Source organism: Hemicordylus capensis, chromosome 1, assembly GCF_027244095.1.
Source record: "Hemicordylus capensis ecotype Gifberg chromosome 1, rHemCap1.1.pri, whole genome shotgun sequence".
Lineage (NCBI taxonomy): Eukaryota > Metazoa > Chordata > Lepidosauria > Squamata > Cordylidae > Hemicordylus > Hemicordylus capensis.
In genome coordinates this window covers 313,505,567-313,518,874 of record NC_069657.1, presented here as the reverse complement: position 1 = coordinate 313,518,874, position 13,308 = coordinate 313,505,567, and the positions used below count along the sequence as shown (strand labels likewise).

Here is a 13,308-nt window from a genome sequence, read left to right as displayed (position 1 = left end):
TTGTTCTGGGCAGCAGTATCAAGGCAGTGTGCACACACATGTGCATTCAGAATAGGGCTTTCTTGATTCAACCTGAGCGAGATCTAAAATTAACTGAGTGGACATCAAAAAACTTGTGAGCACAGGGATGTGCACATACCTTAGAGAAAACACTGGACCTGACCTACCTGATCATTTGGCTTCCTCATCTTTATACTTCCCAATGGGTATGACAGAGGAAGAGAAGAACACTGTCCTTCCTTCCAGAGGTGCTCATACCCCTGGACTTTGGGGCCAAAGTCCAGGATTTCCACACCCCCTTGGGGGGCCGCCAAATAATCTGTAGTCTGTCCTGGTGATGTGGTTTGTGCCCTCAAGAACTTACATGTTAAAACATTATGCTTAAATTGCAGTGGAGGGTCCTCCAAAGGCCTTTAGGTCCAGGCTCCAAAATTACCTAGGTGCACCTCTGCTTCCTTCTCTTCCCACAACTATCTGGAAGTATGAGTGATGTAATTTTGAGAGAAATGATAAAACTTCTCAGTAGAACACGCATCTACCACAATTCTTCACTTGCCCCGTATCTTTTCTTTTTCTTAAGCAAATGTAAAATCATTCCTCATTTTATGTTCACTATAATATACATGGTTCTATAGACAATATATTGAGTGTTTAACACACCTCAGATTTTTCAGCACATAATTGCTCAACGGGCTTCTAAATCCCTTTTCCCCTCTCCTGCAACTCGCATTTTTTTACAGTGCTTCTAACAGCCATACTAACGCACCATATCACACTAGTTGTGAAAGCAGGCGTGTATCTTGAGAGTGTTTCCTTTCTCACTCAGTTATTGATTCTAAAGGCTCTCAAGGTCAAAATAAGCAAGTGCAGAGTGACCTGCTTCATCACCTGAAGCCAATTATGAGAGCCTTTGGCTACATATCTTTAACATAGCATTTAGTAATCTTTATTATTTGTTAAGCACAGAAATGTGTGCTTGAAAATTTTCAGGACAAGTTTCCCACACATTTTTCTGCAGAAAATGTTCTTTTTCTAAAATTTCTACTTGGCTACTCTAACAACTTTTGTGTTAGAGTGAAGGGAGGGATTTGTTTGTTTTTGTTGTTTTAAACCTGTATAAATAAGTCACATGACATGCTAAATCAGATCATAATCTGTTTAGGGTATCAGGAAAATTGGTATAGTGAGTTTTTTCCAAGAAAAAAATAATGCAAGTTGTATGCAAATGAAGGAGAATTTTGCATGGAAAATGTTTCAAGGAAATTTCCCAGTTCAAAATTTTCTAGAAAACCTTCATCGCTGGTTAAGCATGTAAACACCATCCACGGCACATGCGACACAGCAAACAGTAATAAACTTTGCCTGTAAGCTTGCATTTTTTAACCTACTGCAGGGAATCTCATACCCATCTACCTTTTATCAAACACTTCACTAGAGATGACTCAATCAAAAACCTCATACTTCGAGGCATAACATGATCTGCTAGAGGGAAACAATGAATCATATTTGCCTGATGCAACCAGCAGAACAGCTTCTGAGGAACTATGTGCAGGAATAGTGATGGAGTGGTGCCTAATATTGCAGTGTAAATCGATGCAGAGAGCTGGGAGACATGGCCATTGGCTTCTGGCCCTGGTGTTTATACTGGGCTCTTGGGCAACACTGAAGAAGATGTTATCAACTCTTTCCCTCCTTACAACCTTATTTATTTTGCCAAGTACCTATCTCGCCTCCCCACCCCACCCCCAGTTCTGAAACAAAAGCCAATTGGGTGCAGTAGCCTCAAATGAGTTCATTGATATAACACACTGCATGCAAAAAGCCTCAAGTTCAACCCATTTTTTTGCCCAAGCTTTCTCAGCTTCCTAATTTTTTTGGGGGGAGGGGGGTGTTAATATTTGGTTTATTTTTAAATTGTTAAATTCTTTTATGTTTTTTGTATATGTTTTTAACTGGTTTTATACTATTGTTAACTGCCCAGAGATGAAAGTTTGGGGCAGTGTACAAATTTGATAAACAAACAAGCAAACCAACAAACCCCTGGTATCTTCAGCTTTAAAGATCAAATGGCAAGTTCTGGGGAAAGTATTTCCCTGGTACCATGGAGAGCTACTGCCATTCAAAGAAGATAATGATGGGCTAATGGACTATCCCAATGGTGTAATTCTATGACAGAAGACAGCTTAATATGTTTATCATATGTCTTCAGCTTAACTGCTAGACTGGGGACCTGAACTTAAAGCCCAAACTCACTCACTGGGGGGCCTTTATTAAATCAGATTCTCAGCCTAACTTACCACTTGGAGTTGTAAGTAAGATGAAGAAAGCTGGTCTTGTGGTAGCAAGCATGACTTGTCCCCTTAAGCTAAGCAGGATCCACCCTGGTTGCATATGAAAGGGAGACTAGAAGTGTGAGCACTGTAAGATATTCCCCTTAGGGGATGGAACCACTCTGGGAAGAGTATCTAGGCTCCAAGTTCCTTCCCTGGCTTCTACAAGATAGGGCTGAGAGAGATTCCTGCCTGCAAACTTGGAGAAGCCGATGCCAGTCTGTGTAGACAATACTGAGCGAGATGGACCTATGGTCTGACTTAGTATATGGCAGCTTCCTATGTATTAGTATAGTCCTTTGGATATCGGCCCCGAACACACTGGATAAAGGAAGTACCAATATGATGATCAGTAATAACAACTCCTTACCCAACTTACTGCAGAATGTTCGGGAATCCAGTCGTGAGCTTCTGCTATCTATGGCTGTTTTAATTATCTTTGTCCTCACTATCACCTCTGTCTATTCATGTGGATTAGAATCTGGAGGAAGAGGGAGTGTGAGTGTGTGTGCACGCGTGAAAAGAATGAGAAATCTAGCCAGGGCAAAATATGAAATCCTAGATGCAGTACAGAAATGAAAGAATTTGAAAGAAAGTCCATTTGAAAGAAAGACTGAAGCTGTCAAGTCCAGAACAACTGCTGCCAGCCAGTTAGGATATACCATTAGGAACCCAAAGCATAGTTGCTCCAGTTTGGGGAAAGAACTTGTTTTCTTTTTGGAGAAATAGCATAAGCCTCTTATATTGTTGATTTGCAGGATTTTGACTCCTGGCCAACTTCTGCTTCCAGGTTATGTGTTCAAGGGCGAATCAGAGGTATGAGTAAGTTGAAGCACAGTCTGCAGTCTCTTAATATCCCTACATTTCAGCAGGAATAAGGATAATACAACCTATACCAGGGTTATTATCTCTAGTATGCACTATGTGGATTTCACAGTCCCATAGAGACAAGTGGCCTCTGAATCAACAAGAGAATGTAGCTGAAAAACCCAACAATTACTTGTGTCTGTAGACAGAAATTGTTGTCCAAGGATAGGTTTTATTTTTTGTGTTTATACTCAACCACACTGCCCAACATGCCCTCAAATAACCAAAATAATAATGTCAGACTCTTTGGGGTAAAATACTTACATGGGATGGATTAATCATTCATTGTTATGTTGTTCATTTTCATCACAACCTGGCAACAGATGTAATTATTAAACAAATTACTAAACAAATGACCTAGCCATGGGTCAAATCAGAATTAGCTAAAACTCTAGCTTTGTACAGTTATTATTCAAACTGCCCTCCAAATTCAAGCCAGGGTTCCAGATCATGGGAGAAATTCTCCCTGGCATTTGCTTCTGCATACAAATGCTGTCCTTGCGTGATCCAGTGGGCATGGCGAAGGAGCATGCCAGTGGTGAGGGACTGGCTGGCCCATTCTTGTTCACCCTGGATTTGGATATCCAGCACCCAGATTGAACAACATCCAAACAAGGCTTAAATTTCATCTCTACATATCGACAGCTGTGCTGGCAACTACAGATATTGAGATTCTAGTGTTATGCTCCATCATACATTGTTTCCACATTTTTATGAATAGGCTTCTATCTTCTTAGAAGCAGATCAGTTTGTGTTTCCATACTACTGTTTAGTACGGAAACATAAAGCAATTCAACAAAAGCAATTCTACAAAATATTATGTTTGAATCCTCTCTCTAGTACTGCCAGAGGGAGAAAAAGAGAAAGCTTTCGTGCACTCACTGATGAAAAATCCATTTGCAGAGTTCTTGGTGAAAACCTGTCAGTAATGAAGGATTTGTCCTTGCCCAAATTTGTAAGACAGTGTGCTAGCAAATGAATTCCACAGATAACTAGCTAGAACCTTAGAGCTACATAGAGAATTTTTACAGGTACGTGCAACATTTTACAGTATCTATAAAACTATAACATGTGTATGTGACAAATGTGTGTTTCCATCCATCAAAGGGATAAACACTCCAGAGACCTATGTGAACATATGGCACATGACTCTTACTGAACTTAATAGGACTTTTGTCTTAGCATTGTGCTAAAGTAAAGGTAAAGTAAAGGTAAAGTTATATTTGCATTACTTGTTGTCATGGAGATTTGTATGGATGGAAAGGTAAGATAAGAAAATAATAATGCCTTGTTTCTTTGTTAATATGAAATTCTTATTAACAAATGCCTTTTCCAGTCTTACCTCACCCTAACTTTCTAACTCTATTTCCCAATACTTTATGTCCCTATTAATGAGCTTTACTCCTCCAACTTTACCATTCTCAGCTCCCCTGCAAAACCCTCTTGTTCTCTTAAACAACTCCACTCATTCTCCACGTGAACCTCTTATACCTGGAACTCCTTCACAGAACTCCTACACATTGTCATTGAAAACAATTAGCACATCTTGAAAATACCATCAACGTTTCCCTATCTCACCATCCACTTTAACTTTTTGTTGGGATCTTGTTCTCTGCAGAATATTTTCAGCTTCCATGAAATGGAACCACACCATTGAAATGGAACCACACCAATCCACAGCAGAAATCAGAGGAAAATCTTCAAAGATTATGCTAGAGAAGACTGGTTGCATTGTTTTAAAAAACCAGCTGGAAGCATTTTGAGCATTCAGCAGTTTTAAAAGCTATTTTCCTTTTACAACTCTTTCTCTCAGAAAAGGGCGGGGGAGAGGATCTGCACTCTTGGGAGAGCTGCAAAAGGAAAATACAGTTGAAAAAAAGAGCTGTAAAACTCTAACTGACTGGGTCATTCTCTAAATGTACAGCAAGCCTTTTCCAATAGCTTAAGGCAATTTCCTCTTGCTTTTGCAGAACATTTCATATTTCTGACATTTATTTGAAGATTGCTTTTCCTTTTCGTAGCGCAATCGGTACTAATAAAGCTAAACACTGTTCTTAGTGCTTTGCTAGACTCCAAAAAAACCAAAGAATGGAATACACATGCACAAGCAAAGATCTGCATACATATTTGCATCAGATTCTGGAATCAGTAGTGGACTGGAACAACAAACTGAAAGACAGTACTGATAAGATGGAAGCACTGTTGGTAAGTAGTATTCAGCCTTTTCTCAATTCTCTCCTTAGAAGGGGTCCCCAAATGTTGTTGTAGAACAGCTCCTCTCATTCCCAGCCATTGCAGCTTGGGATGATGGGAGTTGTAGTACAACATCTGGGTACCCCAGGTTGGGAACCCCTGCCCTAAGTGATCAGGGTTTGAGCCTACGGGTATTCAGAAATTCTGCTTTGTCACTGGAGGCTCATGTGGCTTCAGCTGCACAGAGTTCCTATCCGCTGAAGCCAGTGCACAGGCTGCAGCTTCTGCTGGACAGAGATAGCCTGGCAACAGCTATCCATGCTCCAGTAACATCCCTTTGGGACTAATGCAGTGCATTATTTGTGGGGCTGCCTGTTTTATTACTGCTTCCCTCATAAACACAAAAGGAATCTTAGTATGACTTGACTCAGATTTTATTCAGAACTCCTCCAGTTTCTCCTTTCCCTCCCTTTTTCTTTCTGACTCCCACCCCACCCCCACGCTCTCTTCAGGATCCCCACAGGGCCAAACTTCTCAATGACAAAACATAAAAGATTATTAGACAGAATACAAAACATCCCTCCTCTTTATAAATGCAGAATTATCATTCATTCATTCAATTTCTATACCACCCTTCCAAAATGGCTCAGGGCGGTTGAGTTGATTTAAAATTCAGTGACAAAGTCTTGAAATCTTTTAGCTGGTCTCTGGTCACGCACACTTCTCCCAGTTCTTGGGTTCTGTGGCACAGGAGCTGTTTGTGATTTTTCTAATGGTATTGAGATTGTCTGTCACTTTCATCAGCCTCTGCTGTGAGGTCAAAATTGAAGGCAAGATCAAATTCCTCTCCAGTTCCTTTCTTGAGATCCGACTCCCTTTCCTCTTGTCTCACAGTATGAATGCTGGAAAGTCTCAAACTGTTCCATCTCTTTCCATTATCCAATATGAGATAATCTCCTTGGATTCTGAATATTTGTATCGGGAACATCCCTTTCTCACTTTATAGGGAAACCATACTCTAACAGTCTCCCAACTGAAATGTTCACTGTTTTGCATCATTTTTCAGATCCACATACAATTTGTATTTTTGTTACTTCTCCCTCACTCAATCGTGAATCTTTGCATCCTCAGGATGAGATAGGATGGAAAGCCCTATCTGTTGTTGCCATTGGGTAAGTTTGGTGGTAGCTTTGTGTCTTTTCAGCAGTTCAAATGGTAATTTTCAAGTAGTGGAATGAGGAATAGTTCGATAAGCATATAGTTTTTCATGGGTTGCCTCTTTCCAAAGTAGGGATGTGCATGAACTGAGGTTCGTGCTCCAGTTCGGTGCCACATGGAGGTGAGTGGCGAACAGGATCTTTTTTTAAAAAGAAAAGAGGAGAGCAGGTCCTTACCTGCTCTCCGCCACTCCATGCAGCTTCCTGCTGTGACAGTGCTCATCCCAAGACCCGTGCACAGCACCAGCATGCATGTGGAGTCCACACATGCACCATTTGCATGGTCAGCATAGTGTTGCTAACCACATAAATGGCACCCGTGGGTTTTTTAAAGATCCTGTTTGCTGCTATCCTACCCATGGCGCCAAACCAGTGTATTAATCTTGGTTTGTGCACATCTCTATTCCAGAGTTGATGTTGCACAGTAAAGTAAAGTGTGCCATCAAGTCAATTTCAACTCCTGGCGCCCACAGAGCTCTGTGGTTTCCTTTGGTAGAATACAGGAGGGGTTTACCATTGCCTGCTCCTGTGCAGTATGAGATGATGCCTTTCAGCCTCTTCCTATATTGCTGTTGCCCGATATAGTACCACCGGGGATTCGAACTGGCAACCTTCTGCTTGTTAGGTCAAGCATTTCCTTGCTGCACCACTTAAGGTGACTGTTGCGTAGTAGCCAATTGTAAACTTTCCTTCACTAACCTGTTCATTCTTTCCACTAAGCCATTCCCTTCAGGATGGTACAAAGAAAGAGAGTCTTGTGTTTTATCCCATGGTTATGCAAATGTTGCTCCATTTCAAATGAGGTAAGCTGCGTCCTATTGGCAGTCATGGGTTCTTCAGGAAGACCTCTCGCAAAAACTGCAGCCATGAACTGGATCACCTTGTTTGTAGTAATGTTATCAGCAAATGAACTTCTGGGCAACTGTAATTCACCATCACTATAAGAAATCTTTATGAGTTGGTTATCAAAAGGCCCCATTATATCCAAAGAAGGTTTCCCAGGGACCATTGGGTTATTCTATTGGAGTCAAGGGGGTGGTAAAAGTCTTCTGAGATTTGTCACATACAGCAAAAGCCATACAGTGCCCAATTACATCTTCAATGTGTTTGTCCATACCTGGCCCCCCAAAACTTTCTTTGATTTGCCTTTTAGTCAAGCTCATGCACAGGTGACTTATGTGGGCAATTTGGATCACTTTTGCCTCTAAGGAGGTTGGCACCACCAAATGATCAGACCTCATCACCAGCTCATTGAGAAAGGACAGCTCAGTCACAGAAAACTAGCCAGGCAGGGAGGGTTGCAGGATAGCACCTATTCATTTCTTACATTGTTATACCGCCCCACACGAAAAGGTCCCTGGGCAGTTCACAATCTAAAAACCATAAAACACAGACACAATTAAAACAATTTTTAAAAATACAAATGAAAACCCTAAAACCCAAAATTTTAAAACTATAAACTAGAAGCCTGGGTGAACAACAGGTATGTTTTCAGGTCCTTCTTAAAAACATTCTGCGAAGGGGAAACTCTAATTTCATCAGGAGGCTTGTTCCTGAGTCCCAGGTAAACTCTAGAAAAGGACCGCGGTTTCGAGTCACCACCAACCGAGTCAGTGGCAAATGGAACTGGACCTCCTCAGATTATTTTAACAGGCAGCGGGGTCGATGAAGAAGGCATTCTCTTAAATACCTTGGACTCAAGCTGTTCAGGGCTTTATAGGTAATAACTAGCACTTCGTATTTCGCCTGGAAACTTACTGGCAGCCAGTGTAGTTCTTTTAAAATGGGTGTAATATGATCTCTTCAGGCAACCCCTGAGACCAGCCTGGCTGCTGCATTATGTCCTAACAATGTACAAAGGCATCCCAAAGTAGAGCACATTGCAGCAGTCAAGTCTGGATGTTACCAGCATATGCAGCACTGTTTTAAGGTTGTTTATCTCTAGAAATAGACATAGCTAGTGAATAAGCCAAAGCTGATAAAGAGAACTCCCAGCCACTGAGAAATCCAGGAGAGGTTTGGGTCCAGAAGTACTCCCAGACTATGTTCCTGCTCTTTCCGGAGGAGTGCAACCCCATCCAAAACTGGCAGAGCTAAACCATTTCCTGAGTCTCAACCTTCATCCAGCCCACTGCTGCCTCCAGATGACTTCCCTCCCTCTCAGATGATCTCCAGTCATCTTCTGGCCACGTGGTTCATGAGCCCACACAAGCGGCCCTCCTGGGAGCCACGCAGCCATCTGGATGCTGAGAAAACATCTTCATCAGCTGGGCACTCTAGGCGCCCAGCTCTGTGTCTACTCAGGCTGCAGACAGCCTGAGCAGAAACACAAACAGGGACCTGGTGGGGGAAGGGTGCACGTGCCCTTCTATCGGGTAAAAGCCGGGGTAAAAACTCTGGGCTACCCAAAGAGGCAGTGCCAGGATCAGGCATGATCCCAGCACCTCACACATTGTTTTAAACCACCCAGAGACATGAGTTTTGGGTGGCATAGAAGTGTGTTAAACAATAAATAAATAAATGTAGCCCTACCCAGGTCAGGCTGGGAGGAAAGGCTAGGAGAGGAGAGATGGTCTTGTGTTGGCAAGCATGACTTGTCCCCATAGCTAAGCAGGGTCTGCCCTGGTTGCTTATGAATGGGAGACTTGATGTGTGAGCACAGCAAGATATTCCCCTCAGAGGATGAAGCCACTCTGGGAAGAGCAGAAGGTTTCAAGTTCCCTCCCTGGCATCTCCAAGATAGGGCTGAGAGAGATTCCTGTCTGCAACCTTGGAGAAGCCGCTGCCAGTCTGTGAAGACAATACTGAGCTAGATAGACCAAGGGTCTGACTCAGTATATGGCAGTTTCCTATGTTTCCTAGGCTGCTCGTGTGAACAGCCTCATTGTGTGTCTCAAGTACATCACCGAGCGTGTGCAAAACTGATATTTCTCTGCAGAGATAGTAAATCCGCGTAGTTGGAATTTTCTTAAGACTTCTGTCAGTTTAGCATCATGTTCTCAAAGGTTTTGCCATACACTAAAATGTCAACCTGAAAGTAAATGACGCCATTTGTAGTCACAAAAACTGCATGCATCATCCTTTGAAATACCAAAGCTGCAAAGGCTAATCCAAAGGGCAGTCTTTTATACTGACTCTCTGGGGTAATGAAGGCTGTGTATTGTTGAGAACGTTCGAGCAGAGGAATTTGATGATAGGATAAAGACAAGTCCAAAGTTGTGAACATTGAGGTCTCTTTCAGAGTAAGCAGCATTTTCTTGATATTGGGTAGTGGGTGGACGATCCACTACCATGTTGGAGTTCATGTCTCTTAAATCTACACATATTCAAAGTGTACCATTTCATTTCCATACAAGAAAAATGAGAGAGACCCATTCTGATGAACCAACAGGCGTTTTGATGTCAGCATGTTGTAGTCTTAAAAGTTCCTCTTTAAGTAATTGCCGCAACACTATGGGTGTGTTCCTTACCTTGTGTTGTACAGCTTTTGCATTTGCCTTGATCTAAATTTTATGTTTGAAATGTATGGCAGTGCCAGGAGAATCAGCAAAAACATCTGAGAAAGCAGCAGCCATAGCAATCTATGAATTCTCCATCATCTGTAATATGGGTTCCATGCTCTTTGGGTCTAACACTATCTGTAGATCTTTCTGATGTTTCTAGCCCAATATTGAGACTCCTTTTTGTGACATGTACATTTTCCCTTCTGCAGTGCATCCTTTGTATTCCAAGACAGCATGAAGTATCCATTTATGGCAACAGGAGAACCTCTATATCTCCATGGGTGGATGACTGAAGGCTGCAAGTGCAGATCTGATGTAGTAATGAGCTTCTTGTAAAAGAGATGGGAAATGATAATGTATGGAGAACCAGAATCAGCCATCATCCGCACTTCATTACATTTAACTTGACAATGTGGAGAAGCAGGCTCTGACTCCGTCACACTTAAAACACTGTCAGGAAGTGGTTCATCTGCCTCATCATCATACAGTGAATCAGTAGTGGAGTGACAGCAGACCTGCAAACCTTAGCAAAGCGTCCACTTTTTTTGCACCCGTTGCAAGTGATCTTCCGTGCAGGACAGTGAACAAAACTGGCTTTGTGGGCAGAGTCTCTACATCTGTGGCATTAGTAGCTCTTCCTTTATTGTGCTGCCACTGTCTCAGGTAGTGCCATATGAGAAGTTTGAGACTGGAAGGATTTAGACTGAAATGTCAGGATTTCAGGAGGTTGGCTCTGGGGTACCAAAGGAAGCAATTTGGCATAGTAAAGAGCATTTTCATAAGAAAAAAGTATCTCCAGGGGTTGTGCAGGACAGGAAGCTGGAAAAACAATCAGCAGCAGCAATAGTAGAAAGCAGCAGTGAAGGAATGTAGGCTCAGTCAGGAGATGAAATGAAGATGCAGGAACATTCACAAGTTTTGCAGGCTCACATGCATAGCTGTCACTTGTCAATCTCATCCCCAAATGTTTTATACCTGCTTCCCTCAAACACAAAGTAATCTTAGGTAGATTTAACTAGAATTTTAATCAGAACTCCATTTTCTCGTTCCCCTTTCTCTTCCTTTTCTTTCTGACTCTACCCTCCACCCCAGGATCCCCACTGGGACAAATTTCTAAACAACAAAACATGAAAGTTTATCACACAGAATACAACACTGCCCTTGATTACTCTTCAAAAACTTATGTTGGTGCAGAAGTGCACCTATGTCATTTTGGAGCCTGGACTTAAGAACCTGAGCTCCCCCCACTCCCACCCCCCACAAGTTAAACACAATCCCCCTACACATACACACATACCATGGCATGAAGTATTTTTAACACATGGGTTCTTGAGGGCACAAACAGCAACTGAACTCACAAGAATGTAAGAATATAAAACAGTATATTTATGCAAATATGCATTAGCCAAAATATGCATTAACTGTCTAAAGCAGAGGTCATACTCAGTCACCCAGCACAGGTCACAATTGTGGCGCGGTGACCACACCACCCAGGACAAACTAAAGAGGATTCGGGGATCCTCCAGGGAGTGTGGAGGCCCTGGACTTTGACCCAGGAGTCAAGGGGTAAGAGCGCCTCCCTGTTGGTGTGATATATAGTAGCTAGGTTACTGAGACGAGGCATATGGAACATATCATGGCAGTCTTAAAACTGCACTGACTCACCATCCATTTCCAAGCACACTTCACTGTACCAGTTGTAATCTAAATGGCTTGGGACCTGGAAGACCACCATCTTATTTCACATGAAACTGTCCTCATACTATTAAGCTCTCCCATAGAGACCAACCATTCTCTGAATTCTCCTGCCTTCAGAGGTAAGGCAGGGTGACAGGGCCTTTTCTGTTGTGGCACCCTTTAAGATGCTCTCTCTGTTGTCTTTCCAATACCAGCTGAAGCCCTTTTTAAGTTTTTATTTGCCAGCTTCTGAGATCTGTAACCCATGATTTTTAACCCCGTGCAATTCAGAAATAGCTGCTGCATGGTTTAATTTTGTTTGTTTGTTTTCCTTTTTTTGGAACAGTAATGTTCTGCCAGTCACTTTTGGGATCAAAAAGCGGTATACTAAATATCTGGAAATAATTTTCAAAACTCTCCAACTGTCCCGAATCGGCACGTTATCGAGATAACTGCGGGTGCTATACACCAAGTCGCAGCATAGGGCCGAGGCTGCAAAAGTCAACTAACTGGTCTCTTCTGCGCCCGCGAGCAAGAGGATGCAATCAGACTGAAGGGAGAAGGATATGTTCTCTTCCCCCTTCCCTCCTGACACCTCCGCATTCTGAGTCCCAACAACCGCGTCCTGTTTTCAACGCGAGTTATTTGCATCACAAAGACTGACTCCCCCGTTCGAGTAGCAGACAAGGAAGCGCGCGACAGCGAGCACTCTCCAGACAACGTCTTTGCCCCTGCCCCACTCATCGACGCCCCCGTGGTGTTTATGGAGCGCTTCATCTGTCAATCTACACGGTGCGTTTTTGGAAGAGGTGGTGGTTTCCAAGCCTCCCCACGCCTGTCACTTCTAAGGCGGCAGTCTTAGGCATACATATTCGGAAGTCAATTAATCAACTGGACTGACTACCGAACAAAAACGTGGCTGTTTACAAATAGGGCTGTAGGAAGGAGACACCCGCGTTATACGACAACCAGGACGCGGTCAAGAGTAAACAGAAACAAGTACGCGCATCTCGACTCCTGCTCAGAGCTCTGGCCACCGCATCACATGACCCAAACTCCCTGGTGTTTAGACGAGGAAAGAAAGAAAGAGAGAGACACCCTGGCTCGCTCACCTGCCTTTGCACTTACCTGCCCGGTCTCCCGCCTCCCAGTCTACTTGCCAGGCGCGCACCCACCGGCGTCTCCGCTCCAGGCAGCTGAGCAAGCCGCTTTCATTCATAAGACGCTGCCGCAGTAGCAGGCAAGGCTCCTCCTCCTCCGCCAGCCGTCTCAATGAAGATTAAGAAGAAGCTCGAGCGCCTCCCTCCTGTCGCGTGCGGGAGAAGAGGCTGGTTCTGTCACGTGACACCGTGGTCTCGTTCGTGGCATGCTGGCGCCGCTGCAGGGAAGTCAAGGGGAGGTTTCTGGCGTGGCGCTCCCAAAGGTCGTTTGAGCTGACCGTTGAGAGCCTTTCGGCTCGTTATTCAGAACGAGGTAAGTGGATTGTACCACAAACTGCAGGTCGGGTTTGGAGACTTTGTG

General features: G+C 43.3%; 1 protein-coding gene across 4 annotated transcripts in view; it reads right to left on the bottom strand.

Annotated features, from left to right (window-relative positions):
* Positions 1–13,084, bottom strand: part of MRAP2 (melanocortin 2 receptor accessory protein 2) — a 31,906-nt gene extending 18,822 nt beyond the window's left edge. The window contains exons 1-2 of one of the 4 annotated variants that reach the window (XM_053287143.1): positions 12,298–12,352; positions 3,462–3,510 (exon numbers count right to left, since the gene is read on the bottom strand). In XM_053287143.1, the coding sequence (XP_053143118.1) occupies positions 3,462–3,463 (2 nt within the window). In that variant the 5' untranslated portion in view covers positions 3,464–3,510; positions 12,298–12,352. Of the gene's footprint in view, positions 1–3,461; positions 3,511–12,297; positions 12,353–12,899 lie in introns of those variants that run through there. The other 3 variants (XM_053287140.1, XM_053287145.1, XM_053287142.1) reach the window with 3 other exon arrangements.
* Positions 13,085–13,308: the final 224 nt, after the last annotated feature.